Source organism: Mixophyes fleayi, chromosome 12 (assembly GCF_038048845.1).
Source record: "Mixophyes fleayi isolate aMixFle1 chromosome 12, aMixFle1.hap1, whole genome shotgun sequence".
NCBI classification, from domain to species: domain Eukaryota; kingdom Metazoa; phylum Chordata; class Amphibia; order Anura; family Limnodynastidae; genus Mixophyes; species Mixophyes fleayi.
Window position 1 is genome coordinate 83,681,055 of NC_134413.1, and position 24,332 is coordinate 83,705,386.

The following is a 24,332-nucleotide window of genomic DNA, read 5'->3' on the forward strand; positions in this document are numbered from 1 at the left end:
ATCTCTTTTTCTTTTTTGCAGGGTAACGTGGTCGCTGTGAAGTACATAAATCGCAAACGCATAGAACTGACTCGCAAAGTCCTGTTTGAGCTGAAACACGTAAGCAATTTGTGGGCGGAATAGGTGACCACTGAACCATCCAAACATGTTCCCCCCACAGTAATGTCCAGTGATGTTCCCCCTACAGTAATGTCCAGTTGTTCTTCTCAGCCTATCTCGGGCATCTGGGAGTCATCTCCTCTCCCGACACTTCCTTGGCTTCCTAGACCCAGGATAAGCTGCTGACATTACAGAAAACGATCTTGTTAAACAAAAACAGCCTGTTTGTTGTCATTTTTATTGGGTGTGCTGGCCGGAACTCCTCCGCTCTCCACCACTTAACCCGTTTGCTCGATCGCAGCTTCCCTGTCGCATGCCAACGACAATGAAGAGGGACTGTTATCTCCTAATCCTGAGAGCTCGTCCCTTGTTAAACTCTAGAGTGGTGACATTATCGCTCTTGTCTGGAGAGGGTTGAAAATCAAATGCTTATCCGGCGAACCTACTTCTTGAGTGTCTGTCGCTGATTTTCTTTTAATCCTCCTCTTCAAATAAGCAACATAATGAAATTGTAAACAAGAACCAATGATCCCAGCAGGTTACTCATCCTGCTTGAAGACAGGTCATTTTAATAATTGGTTTTTTTTTACATAATAATAAAACAACCCCTACTAGCAAAAATGCATCATTGAACTTTAATGTGAATCCGCAGAACGAGACTAAAGCTGAATCCGTCTCCTCCCTGTCATTGACCGCTGGCAGGAACTAGGAAATGTAGAAGAAATATAAATAAAAAAGAAAAATAACTAAAATAAAGTAATAATTCTGAAACAATTAGCAAGCATGACAAACGTATCACAAAGTAATAAAAGTCATATGTACACGCTGCTATAATTCATATCCTCTCTTTGACAATGATATAACTTGTAGTTTTCTGGTGACTTCTAATGACAAAATAAGCATATAGCCCCCAAAATTCTATCCTATCTACTTGTGAGCTGGAGACTTCAGGAGACGTTTGTAAAGTTTGTGTCAAAGGACAGCAGTCTGAGCTTTCAACAATGTTGTTAACCCGTAGTGCTGAATCTTATAATCGATGGATTAATAACATTTCTCCACACGTTACTTGTCCTCCCTCCTTTCTTCCCAGTTTACACTTCCTCTCTCCCTTATCCATTGTTGTGTATCCATCTCACTGCCGCTCCTTATTTTCTGTCTGCCCTTGTCTATAGAATTCCGCGTCCTTCACTCGATCCCTCTGCTTCGTGAAAACTCCAGATAATTCTATTTTCTCTGCCCTAATATTAATCAAAGCCGGCGCTGACATTTCCGTAATATTTGCAATGTTCAGTCTGGGCAGCTCCCGACTGTCTCTCTGGACGGTTAAGTCAGAAATCATCTCAACATTTGATGCATCTCTCTGATCTGTATCCACCTTTGATTCCCTGGCATTAGCGGATAAGACAGATGACATCAGGGGAAAACATCCATTTGTGTAGGAGAGGCAACACTTGCATGCTATAGAAAAGTGATATATACCATTAATATGGGACTTCAGCATATTTCAGTATAATGTTGTATGAAATATAGGACACTGCTGTATAGGAGATCTGCGTGGTAACAGGCTTTATAGATCTTATTATCAGCAATGGACTTGATTAGATAAGTGTTATTAAAAAGAAAAGACCGTTATGGGTGGGGAAGGATGGAAAATGTTCCTTTTGGCTACAGAATCCCTCTCTGTCCGTATCATCTACCTACTATCCAATGGTCTACCTAACTGTTTTCTCATCCTACCCTCTGTGTGTATTCCAGATGAGAGATGTACAGAATGAACACCTCACGCGTTTCGTGGGGGCCTGTATCGAACCTCCCAACATGTGCATCCTGACTGAGTACTGTCCCAGAGGCAGCCTTCAGGTGGGCTTCATACCCTTTTACCCCAGACCACGATCTCACTATACTGTTACACCACACAAAGCCATGTATCCCTAACGTTTATTGATGAATGATCAGCAATTAACATTCAGCAAAACGCGTGCTACCTACACAGCCAATGAAGAGAAACACATGAAGTCAGACCAGGGAGATAACCTATAAAGACACAACCAAACATATCCCTTCTTTTACAGAACTCCTTTCATCTTTATAATGATGATTTACTAATTATTATATTAATTATTATATTACAGACTTGTGGGTTTCTGTTCCTGCATTTAATTTGTGATGGGAACTCAGTGGCGGAGTGGTCACTTGTTTACACAGCAATATTCCTGCACTTACATTCCCTGTATCCCTCTATTGGATATTTATGGCAGAATACTGGGAATATGAACATAATATAGGCAAAGAACTGACTACCCTGGCGGCGACCATCTTGAATGGTAAATAAAATATGTTTGTTATTGCTCCACCCAGGACATTCTGGAAAACGAAAGCATCACCCTGGATTGGATGTTCCGATACTCACTAATTAATGACATTGTAAAGGTGAGTAAGAGATGGGAGTCTCGCTTAAAAATATTCCATAGGAAGATGAAAGCGGGAATTAATACTTTTTATAAATGTTCGTTAAATATAAGGGAAAGAAGACCCATTGTTTCTCTGTTTATTTGTATATTGCTACACATAGACTCAGATATAAGAAGCATCAGGCAGCATCAATAGATTGCAATTGCTAAATGCTTGCAAGGCTAGACCAAGTAGAAACCCTGGAACAAACCATTTCACAAATATATACTTACCCCTTATATCGGTGTGAGGCCCCAAGGTCAGACCTACACGGAATCGCTCCTGTTTAAAACAGATGGACGTGAGGAGGGTGATTGGCATCGTACTGGCTGGAGGCCCATTTGTGGGATGTAGACAACAGACGACTTGACTTGGAACCCGTCTTCGGGCCAAGTCCGTGTCTTGTGGACTAACTTGAGGATGTTTCAAAATGGTTTAACGAATTAGTCCACTGATGTGTCTGGAAGTAGACCCAGAAGATATGTTCGGGGAGTTGGCCTGAGGGAAAGGTTGAGACCTAGTCGAATAAATGGTGGCATCCTGCTATAGTCTGTCTGTCTTTAATTCTTCACCATCTGTTTGTAGTTCTCCTCGTCTCTCCACAATCTCATACTTCATCATCTATCTGTACATTAAGGTCTGTCCTAGACTTTGGACCATTGGCTCAACTTCATCTTCCATTATGTGCTGCCCTTCCTTTCTCTAATGTTTGTCTGTCCTTCTCAACTCTCAACCATCTCTATTTCTATCCTTCCTCCATCTGTCTCACCTCTCTACTTAATCCTCTAGAATTCTCTTTCTGTTTATTCTACCATCTAAACATACTCTCCCACTTCGTTCTCCACCGTTTGTTGTCCTCTTTTCTTACCTTCTGTCATTTCTTTTCATCTCTACTTGTCCTGTCTCCATTATTCTCCAACACTCACTGTCCTTTCTTCTATTGTTCTGTTGTTTGTCCACTTTCTCTCCTTCTTTCTCAAACCTCTTACAGCTGCTCGTCTGCTTCTTACATCGATTGCCCCGTCTCTACCCACACTTAACTCACAATCTCTGTTCCTTTAGGGTATGCTCTTCCTACACAACAGCGTCATTGCGTCCCATGGAAGCCTGAAGTCATCAAACTGCGTGGTGGACAGTCGCTTCGTGCTGAAGATCACGGATTATGGACTGGCTAGTTTCCGCAGCGCTGTAGACACTGAGGATTCTCACGCTTATTTTGCTAGTAAGAGCAATGAAACTGACTAACAGGTTCACTGAAGTGATAGAGCAGATCAATGGCCACAGTGAGGAGGGTGGTGTGAAATTAGGATGATGCAGAGAAAGATATAGCCAGTATACGATGAGGAAGGCAGGAGGTCGATTTGGGTGAAGATAGCACAGTGAGTGGCTCTGACTACTGTCATCTTCAGAGTAGTCAGTATGCATTGAAGAAGGCAGAGATTGGTCAGCATGGCTTGGGTTTGGTCAGCAACCAGTAAGTAAAGTATTATCCTGTATGCAGTAACCAAATGGTCAACAAAATATTACCATGACCCACCAAGTGCGATTGACAAGGACCGGTCAGCCTTCATTGAGGATGACTGAGGAAAGTCTTTATGCAGTAAGAAGAACAGGAACTAATCAGTGTCCAGTGAAGAGGACAGGTAGAGGTTAGTGTGCAGTGGGTAGAAAGGGGACGAGTCATTATATTATATTAAAGAGGGTCTAGGAGATTTTCTTTGATCACTTTTCAGTTGATCTTCCTTAAATGTATATATGTCAATATATCTCAGATTTTTATCACTGATATCCTTGTGCTATAGAGAAACTATGGACCTCACCTGAGCTCCTCCGAATGGAATGTCCTAATTCCCAGGGTACTCAGAAAGGAGATGTCTACAGCTTTGGCATCATATTGCAGGAGATCGCACTGAGAAATGGGGTGTTCTACATGGACAGTGCAGACTACAGCCCCAAAGGTGGGTCTGACACCGACTTCAGGACTTACCAGGTTTTACCCTGCAATGTGTCCTCCATATGCTCATTATTTCCTTCCTTCCACTCCAGAGATAATAGAGAGAGTCAAGAGCCATGAGAAGCCAAATTTCCGACCCTCCACAAACCTTTACTGCCATATCCAGGAGTTGGGCATCCTCATGCAGCGATGCTGGGCAGATGACCCACTGGATAGACCAGACTTCAACCAGATTAAGGTTCTGCTTCGTAAATTCAACAGGTGATACCCTTTAATGACTAAATAGCTCCCCACCTCATTTATACTCTGTGCCTGACTAAGCAATCTCCTGTATAAAGACCACAACAACATATAACACTCTATTAGTCTACTTTCCCATTCACATACTCTTGCATACTCTCTTCTCTCTCCGACTGAATCCTAACCTTATGAAACGTCCCTCCTGTCTTTCCTTTCCTACCTCCTCTCCTTTTCATCATCTTTCACTCTCTGTAGCCTCTCAGATCTTCACCATCTTTGCATGTTCTTTCTCTCTCCAAAACTCCTAAACCTCTTTAACTTTCTTAAACCCTCAGAGATCCTTGAAACCTTGTTTAGCTGTCTCAGAAAACCCAAGTCCACCTTCTCTCTCAGAGCCACATAAGATACTTTCCCTCTCCCTAGCCTTCTCTCCTGCTAAGACTCTATCAATCTTTTCCATGACCTTGGTAGCCTGTTTCCTCTATCTCAGAACCCTGGATCCTCTCTCTAAGACCTCTGAGAACATGATAGCCCGTTTTCTTATGACCATACTATTCTCTTAGAGTCACATCACCTAATTCCCCTTTTCTCCTCTACTTCTAAAACCTCTTCAGGTAATTTGCTTGTTGGGCTCTGTTCCACTAAGAACATTGCAGACTCCTTTCGTTCTTTCATCTATTTCCCTTATTCAGACACATACAGACTCCTTTCCCACTGTCCACATGACTGTACCTCCTGCACCACACATAGGCAGCATCCTAAATTGTGTGTTTCGTATGTGCCTCACAGGGAAAAGAGCTCTAACATCCTCGACAATCTGCTGTCTCGCATGGAACAATATGCCAATAACCTCGAGGAGCTTGTGGAAGACAGGACACAGGCCTACTTGGAAGAGAAACGCAAAGCCGAAGCGCTCCTGTACCAAATCCTGCCTCAGTGAGTATGAGGAGATGGGTTGTCTAACTGTGATGTTCTCCTACTTTGTTTAACCACCGATCACAACAGAACTCTTACCACCGAGTGGTCATATTCCTGTCGAAATGTCCGAAAAAGCGTTTCAATTGACCCTCTCCGATTTCAGCTCCGTCGCCGAGCAGCTGAAGAGGGGGGAAACCGTTCAAGCGGAAGCCTTTGATAGCGTTACCATCTACTTCAGTGACATTGTGGGGTTCACAGCTCTGTCGGCAGAGAGCACTCCGATGCAGGTACTTGATGGTTCGTAAAAAAGATATCATCAATAAATCTTACATTTCCTACATCGCTTTATATACCTCTTTGCTGCTGGGTCTTTTTAAAGAGACCACCACTAACACCACCTGACTGATACCAATCTACCACCTCCCCCAGTGCCAACGACTCTTGTCCATCTTGAGCTTCCGGTCACAGCCGATTCTCCATATAGACCTAAACCTCTTACACCCTGATTAGAAATCCTAGGACACACATTCACATAATCGCATTAGCTGTATGCACAGATAATTGTCCTCTGGTCTTTTTCTGAACCCCACCTTCTTCATAACATCTCCATCTTCCACTGCTACCAACAAACTGCATTACACATCTGGCCCCTATGGTGGCCTTGTGACAATGTCATCTCCTCTTACAGGTGGTCACTTTGCTGAACGATCTATACACCTGCTTTGATGCCATAATAGACAACTTTGATGTGTACAAGGTGGGAGACCCAGACAAACATTGTCTTTATATGATAAGTATTCTTTTAACATGACTCCTTATCCTTCTGTCCGTCTTTCTTTCTGCATCCACACAGGTGGAGACGATAGGTGATGCGTACATGGTAGTATCGGGCCTACCGGTTCGAAACGGGAAGCTCCACGCCCGGGAGATTGCACGCATGTCTCTTGCGCTGTTGGATGCTGTCAAGACTTTTAAAATCCGCCATCGCCCTGATCAGCAACTCCGGCTTCGGATTGGAATCCATACTGGTGAGATAAGGGAGAGGCTCTGAGATTTAAGTAATCTCCGTCTATGTTCTCACAACCTCCGAGTTGTCCCTCCTACCTCATATTTTGTCCCTCCTACTAAAGCTAGAACCTTGTGTCCCCCTAGGTCCTGTCTGTGCTGGTGTGGTGGGCCTGAAGATGCCTCGATATTGTCTATTTGGAGACACAGTGAACACAGCATCACGGATGGAATCTAATGGAGAAGGTGAGATTATATAGCTTTTATAGTATCCTCACATCTCAGATGTACCCAGACTATGTATCTTCAGTTTTCACAGTCCTGGACCTTTGGAACATATAACGCCGCCCTCACAGTCCTAGGGATATCAGATAAAGTCTTTTTGATGTTTCTATTGTAGCTCTAAGGATCCATGTTTCCCCGGACACTCGGAATGTCTTAGAGGAGTTCACTTGCTTTGAGCTGGAGTTGCGAGGGGACATAGAGATGAAGGTAACAAACATTTTGGATGTAATGCTTGCTCATATTGCATGTGAATTATAAACCTGTTTATCCTCCTGATATCCTAATACTTCATTTCCCTTTAGGGTAAAGGGAAAGTCCGGACATACTGGCTATTGGGTGAAAGGAGCAACAGCATCCACGGGTGACACCACAGTTACCTTCACAGGGGGATATGTGACTTGGGGAACCCTTAATCCTCAAAACCTGTTTATACCTCTGGGATGTGACTAGCGGACGCCTCCACCTCTCTGTGCCCGGACTATGACATTAAAGAGGGTGGTGGAGTAACCTCCACAACGTGGACCAAAGTGGAGAACCTTGACATTCCTCAACTCAGTCATCAACTATAGTAACGTTGGCCAGCACATGCAACAGTGTGGTCACTACGAGTCCTTCATGGATGTGAACAGAGCACGGGACAGTGTGGGACTATGAAGATAGACAGTAGAGAAGGGTATCCAACTTGTTTATCATCTTCCCAACTTCAATGAGCAGACGTGCTTTCAGTCTATAGACTAGTATAGGAAGTCCTCTCCCACATGATAAGATTAAGGCTTAATTACGTAAATAATAGGTGCGGATCCTTTTATGTAGTGACAAAGTTAATTTCAGCTTTTACTTCCATTGAGTGGCAGTACTGTATGAGAACCATTGGCTTTGAGATAATTAAGCCTTGACTTTTCTTGTATTTATTTTCCTTTCACCTAGAGTTTTGTGAGGGTACAAGTGACTGAAATCAATAGACTGAGTTGCTTCTCAAGCCATACCCTTCAGGACACAATAAACATGAGACTTTCAGCCTCCGATGCCCAGAAAAGATTCTACGTCTATGGGCGACAAATGTGAAATGGACATCTATATTTTACTGCTATAAATATTTCGAAATTCTAATCCTGTTTTATTTTCATTTTAGTGTCTTGGGTTAAAAGAAACGCTTTACAGCCTGACCAATGGCTGGACAGGGTTAATGGTCTGCACTTGGGGTGGGGAAGATAAATATTAAGCACCTCGTGTAGAGTTATCGTACGTGTTTTGCTGCGTAAAGTTCGCATTACCGTACTGCACATGCGCACCAAAGACACGTACGCGTACATCTGTATGGGGGGGTCGGTCGCATCTTACACTTGCGACTCCTTGCGCTTAGAGAGGCGACACGGGGGGAGGAGGCGTATCTCTTCTGAAACACACATTGATGAGGATGACGAGCAGCAGGCCCCTAATGATTGGCTGATTGTGTCTTGACTCCTCCCACGGATAGTACTTTATTCATTAGAGTGGCAGCTATATTGTATGAAATTGCGGCAGTCTATTCGCATTACTTAGTAGATATTTCTATTTGGGCTGCAGCTAGAAAGAAGATTCCCAAAGAGGAAAACAACAGATGTTTGTATTTAATATGAATTTAATTTGTACTTTTATTTTGTTTCTGTGTCTGTATTTAATTATATTTTACATGGTAAATGCGACTTTTGCATTTATTAATTACAGTATTCTCTAGTATGTATATGATATATGATACTGCATTATGTTGTGTACTAAACTACCCACTAATACATCAGTACGGAATGATCGACACTGGCAGGAAAGTCTGTACACAACGATACTGTAATAAGTAGGATCTCCAGGTGATATCAGTCCGAGGGTGAGAGACAATCTATTTCACCAGTTAGATGCAATAGCAATTCACCTATTTGGAAATACAATCCGCATGAATACATGGTATATACATCTATCTATACATATACAGGTACTGTATGACCACCGGCATCAAGGCAAACAACCGGAACAATGCACATAGATTGCATACAGTGGACGCTCCCATATTGGAGCCTGAACACTCCTCAGCAAATTCTGTCTCTTTAAGGCTGCAGGTTGCTCTCTGTTATTAGTCGGCTGTTAAGGGTGATTAAGTGAACGAGAGCTGGAGAAATTGGACAATTTGTTCTGATGTTTTTCTGCAGCGGAAATAAAGAGTGAAAGAGAAAAACAGCTACCTCCCTTCTGTCTTCTCCCGAAAACATCTCACGCTCTTATTCTCTCTTTTCATTCTCTCTCCGCTGTACAGATTGTGGCATCTCCTTTGTTTGTATCTCCTCCGTCTCTCCACTCACACTACTAACACTAACTTTGTTTCTCCTCTGTCTCTCCAATCACACTCTCTGCTTCACCTCTGTCTCTCCAATCACACTACTAACACTCTCTCTGCTTCACCGCTCTCTCTCCACTCACACTACTAACACTGTCTCTGCTTCACCTCTGTCTCTCCAATCACACTACTAACACTCTCTCTGCTTCACCGCTCTCTCTCCACTCACACTACTAACACTGTCTCTGCTTCACCTCTGTCTCTCCACTCACACTGTTAACACTGTCTCTGCTTCACCTCTGTCTCTCCAATCACACTACTAACACTCTCTCTGCTTCATCGCTGTCTCTCCACTCACACTACTAACACTGTCTCTGCTTCACCTCTGTCTCTCCAATCACACTACTAACACTCTCTCTGCTTCACCTCTGTCTCTCCAATCACACTACTAACACTCTCTCTGCTTCTCCTTTGTCTCTCCACTCACACTACTAACACTCTCTCTGCTTCTCCTTTGTCTCTCCAATCAGACTACTAACACTCCCTCTGCTTCACCGCTGTCTCTCCACTCACACTACTAACACTCTCTCTGCTTCACCGCTGTCTCTCCACTCACACTACTAACACTCTCTCTACTTCTCCTTCGTCTCTCCACTCACACTACTAACACTCTCTCTGCTTCACCGCTGTCTCTCCACTCACACTGCTAACTCTCTCTCTCTGCTTCACCTCTGTCCCTCCACTCACACTACTAACACTCTCTCTGCTTCTCCTTTGTCTCTCCACTCACACTACTAACACTCTCTCTACTTCTCCTTCGTCTCTCCACTCACACTACTAACACTCTCTCTGCTTCACCTCTGTCTCTCCAATCACACTACTAACACTCTCTCTGCTTCACCCTCTGTCTCTCCACTCACACTACTAACACTCTCTCTGCTTCACCCTCTGTCTCTCCAATCACACTACTAACACACTCTCTGCTTCACCCTCTGTCTCTCCAATCACACTACTAACACTGTCTCTGCTTCACCCTCTGTCTCTCCAATCACACTACTAACACTCTCTCTGCTTCACCCTCTGTCTCTCCACTCACACTACTAACACTTCTTGCTTCTCTGTCTGTTGTTCTAAGCAGTGTTACTTTCATTAGTGTGTCTCCACTTCCTCTTACGCCAATACTACTGTATGACAGGAAAAGAGAGAACATTTTATTAGGAACACTGCGTCTCTTACCTCCATAGCTGGAGTGAGATCCAGCGTCTACAGTTACGACGTACAATAGATCATTTACAAAGCACCAAACGGCCGAGACGCAACATAAAACCATACCTGGCGACGTTGTGCGTGGGCGCTCCTAGCTTTCTGTCAAGGAGCATGGATTTGAGGAGTGAGATGGCGGTTTGGGCAGCGCATCAGATCTGGTGGAAATCGGGTCTTGTCTGCACTTTTATTGAGATGCATTTCGCACCATCCAAACGGACTTCAGAGAAGTAGATGTATTTTGCCCAATATAGAACAATCTTTAAACGCACAATATTGCCACATGTAATAAAAGCCGCCCTAGTGCCACCTTACTCTAATGATTAACTTAAGCACTAAGTGAGTCTAAAACCGAGCAGTATTTTAGCACAAACGCGGTTCCATTTAATGAAAGGAACGGCTGCAAAGTGGTGGTGGTTGCACTATGATGTGACCTTGACATTCTGCCTTGCAGAGGCGTTTCCTGAGAGTGGAGAGCAGACGCGCACCTTGACTTTCAGCCAATCAATTGAAATATTTGCATATAACTTCTTTGTTAGTTAGATACAGTCCGATGTTACATGTGCGTTTGCACCTTGAACAGACTTTGCAATTTTGCAAACCTCTTAAGAGTCACTGCAGCAAGCTTGAAGCTTCCATAACTAACCCTGCTGTCTGTGCAGCCGCCTTCATCTTCAATAAGCTCTGTAGAAGGAGCTTCTGCACTTGTTTGTCCCATACTCCCTGCAGCTCCTCCTCCAACTCTCAAGGGGTGGTGGGAGAGGAACCGCAGGAGCAAGTAGCAGCTTCCTGTCCATGGTGTGGGGCAAAGAAAAGGGTCATTGGGCACTTCCAGCTCTTCCTGTATGCCTTTTAAATGTTTCATTTCAAAGTGTGAGGTTTTGCATTTTGCCATGAAGCTGATATCATCGTCTAGGGGGCTGTTTGAGAGCACTGGTGTTGTGCAATTTCTAATCTCTTCACAGAAATATTTTATTTCTTGGAAAAAAGGGGCCTCAGGATTCTCTGGAGTGTTCTTAGACCATGTGTGTAGAATTGGCTCCTTCCCTACCGATCACTCGACTAAGAGCAAAAAACCTGTGCTCTATACAGATTGTATATGACCCGGTACTGTGTCATGTAAAAACGTCATGATGCTGCAGTGGTCCCAGTGGATGAGTTTTGGCACGGGAGACCTCCGCCCCTTCTCCGTGTGTTGTGTAACAGCCGGGAGAAGCTGTCTCCTCTCATCTGTCAGGCAGAGGTCCACGGACATTGCCTCCCTGACCTGCTGATTGATAACAGGCGTTCACCGGAGATGCAAAGACTGTTGCATGCCCAGAGAGGAAAGAGGGAAAGAGACTGAATGCAGCTGCCATTGAAGAGATGCGTGGCCTAAAGGACGGGCTACAACCGTCGTCTACATTGAGACTCCCATCGAAATCATCCAAATGGTTTAAGGGTTAAATTCAAAGTGGTTAAGATTCTAGCGCAGTCTGATGTGACACATATGTGTACGGGGTCCATGTTTATAATTGACGGAACGCCGGCTGAGGTTTGGCAGGGATTATGTGCTGGTCTGGAGGGGCGGTGGGGGGATTATGTTGGGTCAAGGCCCAGCATTGGAGATAGTCGTCTGTGCCAAAGGGAAACAACAGTCAAAATAAAATGTTTTACAACATAGTGTACAATTAACTGTAGCTAAACATTGCAAATGTGCATCGTTAAGAAACACATGTTTCATGGTTACTTTTAATTTGAGGAAAGTCCTCATACTTGTCCGGGAGACTCACAAAATAGTGGGTGATCTCCCAGACTCTGAGACTGCTATTCACGTCATGACTCTCCCCCCACCACGGAGGAAACGCTGGGGAGAAAAATTGCAAGTGCGGGAGGGCCACGGCCATTTTCCTGTAGCTCTTTATCCTGCTTGGCACATATGACCCTGAATCTCATTTGCTCTAATCTAAACCCAGGACAATCGGAGACGTCCGTTATTTAGAGGGAAAAAATAAAAATAACGTACAGCAACACCTGTCCACATTTATGAGATCGGGCTGCCATTTTCTTGTAGTACATACGGTGGAGAACAACAGTATTTTAAATATACAAAGAATGTAGCAGAACCTACATCTGGCTGGTAACAATGTAGTCACTAGAGTAAAAATTCACAAACACGCTTCTGCTATTACTAGCCACAGTCCTCATCAGCGGCATCCATTTTCTTATAGTCTCCTTACACAGGGTTTAAAATTGGTTTCCTACTCTCCTGAAATGTCTGCGAGACTCCCGAAATGTTGAGAAACGTCCGTAAAGATAGGTCAACCTCCCGGGTCTCCTCTGTACCTCCCATGTGCGCACGTGCACAAGTACGGGCTGGCAGAAGCGCTGGACCTAGTATACACATATTATCTGAATACAGCGCTAGATACGCCATAGACAGGCCCTTTGGCCAGAACAGGACACGCCCCCTTCACTACACCTAGGTGTTACCTTCTCCATCCCCCTAAATGAAGTATGACCCCCCTATCCTTGGACAGATTTCTGTGGCTAGCATGGACAGTGACACCTACAGGTTAAAATTTAATAATAACACCAAAAAATAAAAACTCGTTTTGTAACGAAACAAATGTCAAATTGTAACTATATTCTACACACCATAACAAAAATGAATTATCTTGATGACAGTTTTCCTTCCAGCCTCTGTTCCCGATTCCCAAACTGAAAAACGTTGCATGTATGCATCTCTGTGGGAGACACCGTGGGTCATTTACTAAAGAACATGCTACTGCCACTTTAAGGGCTTGAAAAAAAATTGGGTCAGTGTCCCTTTAAACACTTACAAACATCAGAAGGCTACTGTTGAACATTCGAGGTTAAGGACACCAGGCTTATAGAGTAACGCAAGCAAGAAAATAAATCAGACAAGGCATCTGTACATATATGTGACATATATACATGGGAATTGTAATGACATATTTTCTGCAGTTATCATGATATCGGATCTCCTGCACAGAACAAGGGAACACATATAATAATGTCCGATATTTAACCCATGGCCCTGGAGAGTCAATGCTCCATCCTCCAGGTCTTCCTCACCATCCTGATGGTTCCAATCTCACCCTCCCTTTGATGGGCACACATGGGATCCGAACCAACAGAACTAGGATGAGTTTCAATAGCACCTGATGTGCTCTCCAACATCGGCTTTTGAGGCTTCTCGGGTCCTGATACTGTGGGTGACGGGAAGTAAGGGGGAGCCACACTTTGGAACTTTTGGACTGGTGGCCCTTATCGCCTAGTGTTTGGGTACGGCCCCAAGTCTGCCTGAGCCCCTTGATGTGGATGGCTCTCTAAAGTTGGGAGATAAGGAACTTAAACAAGGGCACTGTCATTATTCCAAAAAGAAATATATATAATTTTCACATGGCGATGTTTAAGAAACTGCGGGGTAGTACCACCAGCATTATTCCCAATAAAAGGGGACCCCCATCTTGTCACAACAGCCACATCTCTTCTCATTAGTGTACTGACTTATGTCCATCCAAACAGGTGTTCCGTTAAACATTCAATAAGGATTCATCTAGAAAAATTAAAAAAAAAAATTTCTTTCTCTTTTTACACTACTAGAATGCTGCTCGATCCGTCTCCTTTCTCTCATTTACACATAAAGCCACTGGCAATAAAGAAAGCAGATGCAAGCAAAGGGCAGGCAAACAATGATATAGATAGTGAGGCACCACTCATATAAAAGGATAATTAATGGAGGTGATTGCACCTCGAGCCCATATGTACGCTCTCAAGATTATTCTGATCAAACAGTCCATGAACTGATCTTCTTTTCAACATAACCTCTTTGCTTTTTCCTCTTTGAAATCCTCTTCGGTGCTTTCTCCAATCGGCAGCCTTGATTTTCACATTAACCCCTCCATGTCCGCCTCCCTCGCACGGCACCTGTCTTCCTTGGCTATTGCCCGTCCATTAGAAACTCTCCGTCTCGCTGCTGGTTTCTCCGTTCTGTACCCAGCTTACATGCAGCTGTCTCTCTCCTGCAGTTTAATTAAAGATAATGGAGGCAGAGGCTGTTTGGTGCTGCCTGGGAGGCTGTAAACAATACTGAGAGGAATGGTGTCTTTGGGTATGTCCCCTACCTCCCTGTGCGGCTGACTGATAAAGCTTTAAATAGCCGGTGGCCAGTAATTCACAGCCTGCTAATCCATCCCAGCTGAAATAGTGTTTATAAAAGATAGAACGTATAGAATTATTCAGGGGGGGGCGAGGAAGAATCAGAGACACCAAACGTGCCTGAGATGTTTTCCATCTTCTGCAGTAAAAACAATCCCAAGGATTCTAGAGGGGATGTCTGGTAATGACCTACAGACGATGTTGGATCTGAAATTCTTAGATGTTGTGCACTAATACCTGAGTTGCCAATCTGAGTACAAATAGGTATACAAGGACACACGCTAGGATTGGCCAGATGTACTGAGTACTGGGATGCTCATCAGGAACATGGAGAGGAGAACATAACTCAGCAAGCAGCTTCTTTCTCTCTCCCAGAAGTGTAGTTTGATGAAGAGACAGGTGACTCCGGGGCACTCTCCAATTCTACAGAATTGGTAGATCTCAATTCCATAGCAATTGCGGAAACCTACTAGGACTGTTGATATTTATATAAAGTAATATGATGATGGTCACAATGGCAATCAGACTAATTTCCAATGATTGAGTTGGTGTTCAAAAGGGTGAGACCATCTTTCATTTTATTATTTTTATTAAATTTATAAAGCGACAACTTATTACATAGAACTGTACATTAGGGGGATCATTATACAAATAAATAACATGAAATAGTAGGTAAACGATGGCCCTGTCCAAATGAGCTTACAATCTTTTCACAGAGCATGACTTTCTCTCATAGACCGTCTTCCAAAAAGTGAGACCACCATTCAATGTATGAGAATGTCTTTCAAAGACACCAACTTTCAAAGAGTGAGACCATCTTCTAACAGAGTGAGAATTATCCTTCAAAGAGACCAACTTTAAAAGAGACACTCTACGACAAAGTGATGATATCTTCCAAAGAATAAGATTATCTTCCAAAGAGTACAATAATTTTCCAAATACTGAGACTGCCTTTCAAAAAGTGAGAATGTCTTTCAAGGAGTGAACCATCTTCCAAAGTTTCAAGAGTAAAAGATATACTGAGACTGTCTTACATAGAATGAAACACAAAGAGTGAACTACTTACAAAGAGTGAGTGAGATTCCAAAGAACGAGACAGTCTTCCACAGAGTGATGCCATATTCTGAAGAGTGAGACTACCTTACATGAGTGAAACCATGTTCCTTTAGTGAGACAATGTTCCAAAGAGTGAAATGATCATCCAAAGAGTATAACTGTCTTACAAAGTGTTAGACCGTCCTCCGAAATGTAGAACTGTCTTCCAAAAAGTTACACCATCTTCCAAAGTGTAGAACTGTCTTCTGAAGGGTCAGACCATATACCATAGTGTAGAATCGTCTAACAAAGATTTACACAATCTTCCAAAGTGTATAACTGTCTTACAAAGAATGAGACCATCTTCCAAAGTGTAGAACTGCCTTCCAAAGAGTGAGACTATCTTCCAGAGTGTAGAACTATCTTCCAAAGATTTACACAATCTTCCAAAGTGTATAACTGTCTTCCAAAGAATGAGACCATCTTCAAAAGTGTAGAACTATCTTCCAAAGATTTACACAATCTTCCAAAGTGTAGAACTATCTTCCAAAGATTTACACAATCTTCCAAAGTGTATAACTGTCTTCCAAAGTGTAGAACTATCTTCCAAATAGTTACATAGTCTTCCAAAATGTAGAACTGTCTTCCAAAGAGTTACATCATCTTCCAAAGTGTAAAACTATCTTCTGAAGAGTTACACCATCTTCCAAAGTGTAGAACTGTCTTCTGAAGAGCTGCACCATCTTCTAAAGTGTACAACTGTCTTCTGAAGAGTTGCACCATCTTCCAAAGTGTAGAACTGTCTTCCAAAGAGTTACACCATCTTCCAAAGTGTAGAACTGTCTTCTGAAGGGTCAGACCATATACCATAGTGTAGAATCGTCTTACAAAGATTTACACAATCTTCCAAAGTGTATAACTGTCTTACAAAGAATGAGACCATCTTCCAAAGTGTAGAACTGCCTTCCAAAGAGTGAGACTATCTTCCAGAGTGTAGAACTATCTTCCAAAGATTTACACAATCTTCCAAAGTGTATAACTGTCTTCCAAAGAATGAGACCATCTTCAAAAGTGTAGAACTATCTTCCAAAGATTTACACAATCTTCCAAAGTGTAGAACTATCTTCCAAAGATTTACACAATCTTCCAAAGTGTATAACTGTCTTCCAAAGTGTAGAACTATCTTCCAAATAGTTACATAGTCTTCCAAAATGTAGAACTGTCTTCCAAAGAGTTACATCATCTTCCAAAGTGTAAAACTATCTTCTCAAGAGTTACACCATCTTCCAAAGTGTAGAACTGTCTTCTGAAGAGCTGCACCATCTCCTAAAGTGTACAACTGTCTTCTGAAGAGTTGCACCATCTTCCAAAGTGTATAACTATCTTCTGAAGAGTTACACCATCTTCCAAAGTGTAGAACTATCTTCTGAAGAGTTACACCATCTTCCAAAGTGTATAACTGTCTTCTGAAGAGTTACACCATCTTCCAAAGTGTATAACTATCTTCTGAAGAGTTAGACCATCTTCCAAAGTGTAGAACTGTCTTCTGAAGAGTTACAACATCTTCCAAAGTGTAGAACTGTCTTCCAAAGCGTTACACAATCTTCCAAAGTGAAGAACTGTCTTCTGAAGAGTTAGACCATCTTCCAAAGTGTAGAACTGTCTTCTGAAGAGTTACACAATCTTCCAAAGTGTATAACTATCTTCTGAAGAGTTACACTATCTTCCAAATTGTGGAACTATCTTCTGAAGAGTTACACCATCTTCTAAAGTATAGAACTGTCTTCTGAAGAGTTACACCATCTTCCAAAGTGTTTAACTATCTTCTGAAGAGTTACACCATCTTCCAAAGTGTATAACTATCTTCTGAAGAGTTACACCATCTTCCAAAGTGTATAACTATCTTCTGAAGAGTTACACCATCTTCCAAAGTGTAGAACTATCTTCTGAAGAGTTACACCATCTTCCAAAGTGTATAACTATCTTCTGAAGAGTTACACCATCTTCCAAAGTGTAGAACTATCTTCTGAAGAGTTACACCATCTTCCAAAGTGTATAACTGTCTTCTGAAGAGTTACACCATCTTCCAAAGTGTATAACTATCTTCTGAAGAGTTACAACATCTTCCAAAGTGTATAACTGTCTTCTGAAGAGTTACACCATCTTCCAAAGTGTATAACTATCTTCTGAAGAGTTACAACATCTTCCAAAGTGTAGAACTATCTTCTGAAGAGTTAGACCATCTTCCAAAGTGTAGAACTGTCTTCTGAAGAGTTACAGCATCTTCTAAAGAGTAGGACCATCTTCTAAAGACTAACTTTCAAAGAGTGAGACTGACTTCAACAAAGTTAGACTGTCTGTCAAAGAGTCAGCCCTCCAATGAATATACAATAATAAATTAACATTTTTTTTGTACTAAATAAGTCTTTCTTTGAAAATATCTGTCTGTGAACTAATCGCCTAGTTACACATGAGAATATATGCTAATGATTAGCTTTCTTTATTTTTTTAAACTTATGAGATGATCTGAAGGAGTGGCCAGTACCAGCGGTTTCATAGCCAGAGTGAGTAAGGTTAGATGGAGAGGTCAGACCTACCTGGTACCTCTGAAATGAGGAAGTTCCAGATGTCATACCATCAATTATAATACAAGCAAACAGATACCTCTTTCCTAACCTCTACACATAGAGACCACCACTATAGAACTCTCTATTATCATGAGAATGTTGGAGATTGCAAAAGAATCTATGACGACTTATATTATACGGATCTACCACAGACTTGATTTACAAAGGTGATGAAACAATTGATGAGAGTCTACAGAGTTCTTTAGTACTCTGTGGAAGTGACCCCGATATTCTATGGGCTAAGAATTGTCCGTATTAAGGGTATTCTTTTCAGGCGCTTCCATCTTCCCAATCCCCGAGGCAGTATATGTCAGCTCTTCTAACATGCATAAGGGAAGAACACGAAAACTTTCTGGGTTCTCCAGAACAGGTCAACAAAACCAGCTTTCATCAAACATGAGTCTCACTGTCCAACTTAGAAGATACGAACAACAACATACATAACAGAGCAATATAAGTTTAACTTGGCAAGAGGATAGCTGCAAATGACAAGAATTGTTTAGCTTATTACTATGGTTAAAATCTCACAGAGGGAAGTAGGGAACCTTTATTGGTGTTATCTAAAGCAGAAGTCAAGTAGAGTCTAGAAACTCTTCTTTACGGTCCCCAGATTGTCATATGCTGCACATTGTAGAATAAATAAAGGGTAGGGATCATCTTACCTTGCTGCTAAAGTGACTTCAGAGTGAGTAACTGTATGTTCTATATTCTCCAACAATCAACACAACGGGTGGTAACTTCAGCAGGGTCTGCTTCACTCACTATGGTCCCTGAAGACCTACAAACAGACCACAACATAGAATCACTTATTTACTGAAGCACCAGAGAATGAGAAGCCGATGACAGCAAATATTTAGGGAGAATTCAAGACATTTGTGTTACAGGATCCTGTTTTTGGAGCAGAGCTGCACCATATGTAATATTACGTATAACAGAGCTTGCTGAAAACTGGAGTGGAACGTCCCCCTCGGAGGAGAGGGATCCTGCACACAGAGGACAGAAGGGAGCACCCTCTCGCTACAACCCAACGCTCCTCCGGGGCTGCCTCAAACTGCTGCACAAATATGGAGGATAGTGCAGAAGTGCTCAATCCCTTCATATTTGCCTTAAACCATTTGTCTCACGTCGATAGAAATGCTGAGTCTGTAGTTAATTCAGTGACTGTGACAATAAGGCCCTGTGTATGAATCACTGCATCCACACATTCTGCAAAGCAAGTCTGCCCGGCTGTCAGTCCCTGTGGAGGTTCTGTAAGAACAGCACTGGATTCACCCCATAAGACACCTGGTGAGGGGACAGTAATGACTGTGACACACAGGGTGGTGAGGGGACAATAATGACTGACACACGGGGTATGAGGGGACAGTAATGACTGACACACGGGGTATGAGGGGACAGTAATGACTGTGACACACAGGGGACAATAATAACAACTGTGACACACAGGGTGGTGAGGGGACAATAATGACTGTGACACACAGGCAGCAAAGGGGACAGTAATGACTGTGACACACAGGGTCGTGAGGGGACAATAATGACTCTGACACACAGGGTCGTGAGGGGACAATAATGACTGTGACACACAGGGTCGTGAGGGGACAATAATGACTGTGACACACAGGGTGGTGAGGGGACAATAATGAATATGACACACAGGCAGCAAAGGGGACAGTAATGACTGTGACACACAGGGTCGTGAGGGGACAATAATGACTGTGACACACAGGGTCGTGAGGGGACAATAATGACTGTGACACAAAGGGTCGTGAGGGGACAATAATGACTGTGACACACGGGATGCTGAGGGGACAATAATGACTGTGACACACGGGAGCTGAGGGGACAATAATGACTGTGACACACGGGATGCTGAGGGGACAATAATGACTGTGACACACGGGAGCTGAGGGGACAATAATGACTGTGACACACGGGAGCTGAGGGGACAATAATGACTGTGACACACGGGAGCTGAGGGGACAATAATGACTGTGACACACGGGATGCTGAGAGGACAATAATGACTGTGACACACGGGAGCTGAGGGGACAATAATGAATATGACACACAGGCAACAAAGGGGACAGTAATGACTGTGACAGAGGGGACAATGATGACTGTGACACACAGGGAGCTGAGGGGACAGTAATGACTGTGACACACAGGGTGGTGAGGGGACAATAATGACTGTGACACACATGGTGGTGAGGGGACAATAATGACTGACACACAGGGTACTGAGGGGACAATAATGAATGTGACACACAGGGTCGTGAGGGGACAATAATGACTGTGACACACAGGCAGCAAAGGGGACAGTAATGACTGTGACACACAGGGTACTGAGGGGACAATAATGAATGTGACACACAGGGTCGTGAGGGGACAATAATGAATGTGACACACAGGGTCGTGAGGGGACAATAATGACTGTGACACACAGGGTGGTGAGGGGACAATAATGACTGTGACACACAGGGTGGTGAGGGGACAATAATGACTGTGACACACAGGGTGGTGAGGGGACAATAATGACTGTGACACACAGGGTGGTGAGGGGACAATAATGACTGACACACAGGGTCGTGAGTGGACAATAATGAATGTGACACACAGGGTCGTGAGGGGACAATAATGACTGACACACAGGGTCGTGAGGGGACAATAATGACTGTGACACACAGGGTCGTGAGGGGACAATAATGACTGTGACACACAGGGTGGTGAGGGGACAATAATGAATATGACACACAGGCAGCAAAGGGGACAGTAATGACTGTGACACACAGGGTCGTGAGGGGACAATAATGACTGTGACACACAGGGTCGTGAGGGGACAATAATGACTGTGACACACAGGGTCGTGAGGGGACAATAATGACTGTGACACACGGGATGCTGAGGGGACAATAATGACTGTGACACACGGGAGCTGAGGGGACAATAATGACTGTGACACACGGGAGCTGAGGGGACAAAAATGACTGTGACACACGGGATGCTGAGGGGACAATAATGACTGTGACACACGGAAGCTGAGGGGACAATAATGACTGTGACACACGGAAGCTGAGGGGACAATAATGACTGTGACACACGGGAGCTGAGGGGACAATAATGACTGTGACACACGGGATGCTGAGGGGACAATAATGACTGTGACACACGGGAGCTGAGGGGACAATAATGAATATGACACACAGGGTGGTGAGGGGACAATAATATGACACACAGGCAGCAAAGGGGACAGTAATGACTGTGACAGAGGGGACAATGATGACTGTGACACACAGGGAGCTGAGGGGACAGTAATGACTGTGACACACAGGGTGGTGAGGGGACAATAATGACTGTGACACACATGGTGGTGAGGGGACAATAATGACTGACACACAGGGTACTGAGGGGACAATAATGAATGTGACACACAGGGTCGTGAGGGGACAATAATGACTGTGACACACAGGCAGCAAAGGGGACAGTAATGACTGTGACACACAGGGTCGTGAGGGGACAATAATGAATGTGACACACAGGGTGGTGAGGGGACAATAATGACTGTGACACACAGGGTGGTGAGGGGACAATAATGACTGTGACACACAGGGTGGTGAGGGGACAATAATGACTGTGACACACAGGGTGGTGAGGGGACAATAATGACTGACACACAGGGTGGTGAGGGGACAATAATGACTGTGACACACGGGAGCTGAGGGGACAATAATGACTGTGACACACAGGGTACTGAGGGGACAATAATGACTGTGACACACAGGGTGGTGAGGGGACAATAATGACTGTGACACACAGGGTGGTGAGGGGACAATAATGACTGTGACACACAGGGTGGTGAGGGGACAATAATGACTGACACACGGGGTACTGAGGGGACAATAATGACCGACACACAGGGTCGTGAGGGGACAATAATGAATGTGACACACAGGGTCGTGAGGGGACAATAATGACTGTGACACACAGGGTGGTGAGGGGACAATAATGACTGTGACACACAGGGTGGTGAGGGGACAATAATGACTGTGACACACAGGGTGGTGAGGGGACAATAATGACTGACACACAGGGTCGTGAGGGGACAATAATGAATGTGACACACAGGGTCGTGAGGGGACAATAATGACTGACACACAGGGTCGTGAGGGGACAATATTGACTGTGACACACAGGGTCGTGAGGGGACAATAATGACTGTGACACACAGGGTGGTGAGGGGACAATAATGAATATGACACACAGGCAGCAAAGGGGACAGTAATGACTGTGACACACAGGGTCGTGAGGGGACAATAATGACTGTGACACACAGGGTCGTGAGGGGACAATAATGACTGTGACACACAGGGTCGTGAGGGGACAATAATGACTGTGACACACGGGATGCTGAGGGGACAATAATGACTGTGACACACGGAAGCTGAGGGGACAATAATGACTGTGACACACGGAAGCTGAGGGGACAATAATGACTGTGACACACGGGAGCTGAGGGGACAATAATGACTGTGACACACGGGATGCTGAGGGGACAATAATGACTGTGACACACGGGAGCTGAGGGGACAATAATGAATATGACACACAGGCAGCAAAGGGGACAGTAATGACTGTGACAGAGGGGACAATGATGACTGTGACACACAGGGAGCTGAGGGGACAGTAATGACTGTGACACACAGGGTGGTGAGGGGACAATAATATGACACACAGGCAGCAAAGGGGACAGTAATGACTGTGATAGAGGGGACAATGATGACTGTGACACACAGGGAGCTGAGGGGACAGTAATGACTGTGACACACAGGGTGGTGAGGGGACAATAATGACTGTGACACACATGGTGGTGAGGGGACAATAATGACTGACACACAGGGTACTGAGGGGACAATAATGAATGTGACACACAGGGTCGTGAGGGGACAATAATGACTGTGACACACAGGCAGCAAAGGGGACAGTAATGACTGTGACACACAGGGTCGTGAGGGGACAATAATGAATGTGACACACAGGGTGGTGAGGGGACAATAATGACTGTGACACACAGGGTGGTGAGGGGACAATAATGACTGTGACACACAGGGTGGTGAGGGGACAATAATGACTGTGACACACAGGGTGGTGAGGGGACAATAATGACTGACACACAGGGTGGTGAGGGGACAATAATGACTGTGACACACAGGGTACTGAGGGGACAATAATGACTGTGACACACAGGGTGGTGAGGGGACAATAATGACTGTGACACACAGGGTGGTGAGGGGACAATAATGACTGACACACGGGGTACTGAGGGGACAATAATGACCGACACACAGGGTCGTGAGGGGACAATAATGAATGTGACACACAGGGTCGTGAGGGGACAATAATGACTGTGACACACAGGGTGGTGAGGGGACAGTAATGACTGTGACACACAGGGAGCTGAGGGGACAATAAGGACTGTGACACACACGGGGTACTGAGGGGACAGTAATGACCGTGACACACAGGGGACATTAATGAGACACTTGCAGGGGATAATAAACAATGTGACAGGTTACCTCTTACAACACCATGTAGAACATTCCTATAACCTGGTGCTGGGGGGACAGAGGTGGTATTCTCTAAGCTGCACTGTCATGTGACTGGTTGCTATGGGTAACAGTAACTTTTCCCTCCACCAGTTGTCCTGGTGTTAGGCCTGTGTGAGGACTACAGAGGGATCAGTGGGGGACATACATGTTACAGGACACATGTTCCCTGCCCCTCACCATGTTCATTCCCCCATATGCCACCTCACCTGCCACAGGACTAAATGGGCACTTTCCCTCACTAAACATGGCGGCCCAGGATGTCCTCTCCACCCTGATCACGTGTGCGGGGCTCACGCTTCCTGCGCACGCCGACAGACCCGCGCTGCCATTGGCGCAGACCCAGAAGTGTCCGTGACGTCACCGCCAGGGGACGGGACGACGGG

General features: G+C 44.2%; 1 protein-coding gene and 1 long non-coding RNA gene across 2 annotated transcripts in view; one reads left to right on the forward strand and one right to left on the reverse strand.

Moving 5' to 3' along the window:
• NPR1 (natriuretic peptide receptor 1) overlaps positions 1 to 8,062 on the forward strand; it is a 34,458-nt gene extending 26,396 nt beyond the window's left edge. The window contains exons 10-22 of the mRNA XM_075192311.1: positions 22 to 99; positions 1,855 to 1,959; positions 2,458 to 2,529; positions 3,613 to 3,772; positions 4,353 to 4,508; positions 4,597 to 4,765; positions 5,534 to 5,680; positions 5,826 to 5,949; positions 6,351 to 6,419; positions 6,516 to 6,690; positions 6,815 to 6,913; positions 7,068 to 7,159; positions 7,255 to 8,062. Coding sequence (XP_075048412.1) covers positions 22 to 99; positions 1,855 to 1,959; positions 2,458 to 2,529; positions 3,613 to 3,772; positions 4,353 to 4,508; positions 4,597 to 4,765; positions 5,534 to 5,680; positions 5,826 to 5,949; positions 6,351 to 6,419; positions 6,516 to 6,690; positions 6,815 to 6,913; positions 7,068 to 7,159; positions 7,255 to 7,317 — 1,509 coding nt within the window. The 3' untranslated portion in view covers positions 7,318 to 8,062. The remainder of the gene's footprint in view (positions 1 to 21; positions 100 to 1,854; positions 1,960 to 2,457; positions 2,530 to 3,612; positions 3,773 to 4,352; positions 4,509 to 4,596; positions 4,766 to 5,533; positions 5,681 to 5,825; positions 5,950 to 6,350; positions 6,420 to 6,515; positions 6,691 to 6,814; positions 6,914 to 7,067; positions 7,160 to 7,254) is intronic.
• LOC142108612 (uncharacterized) lies at positions 711 to 24,315 on the reverse strand. The gene is made up of 3 exons (XR_012680185.1): positions 23,917 to 24,315; positions 19,009 to 19,124; positions 711 to 804 (listed from the first exon to the last, which is right to left on the reverse strand). It is a non-coding gene; the product is annotated as an uncharacterized LOC142108612 (long non-coding RNA).
• Positions 24,316 to 24,332: the final 17 nt, after the last annotated feature.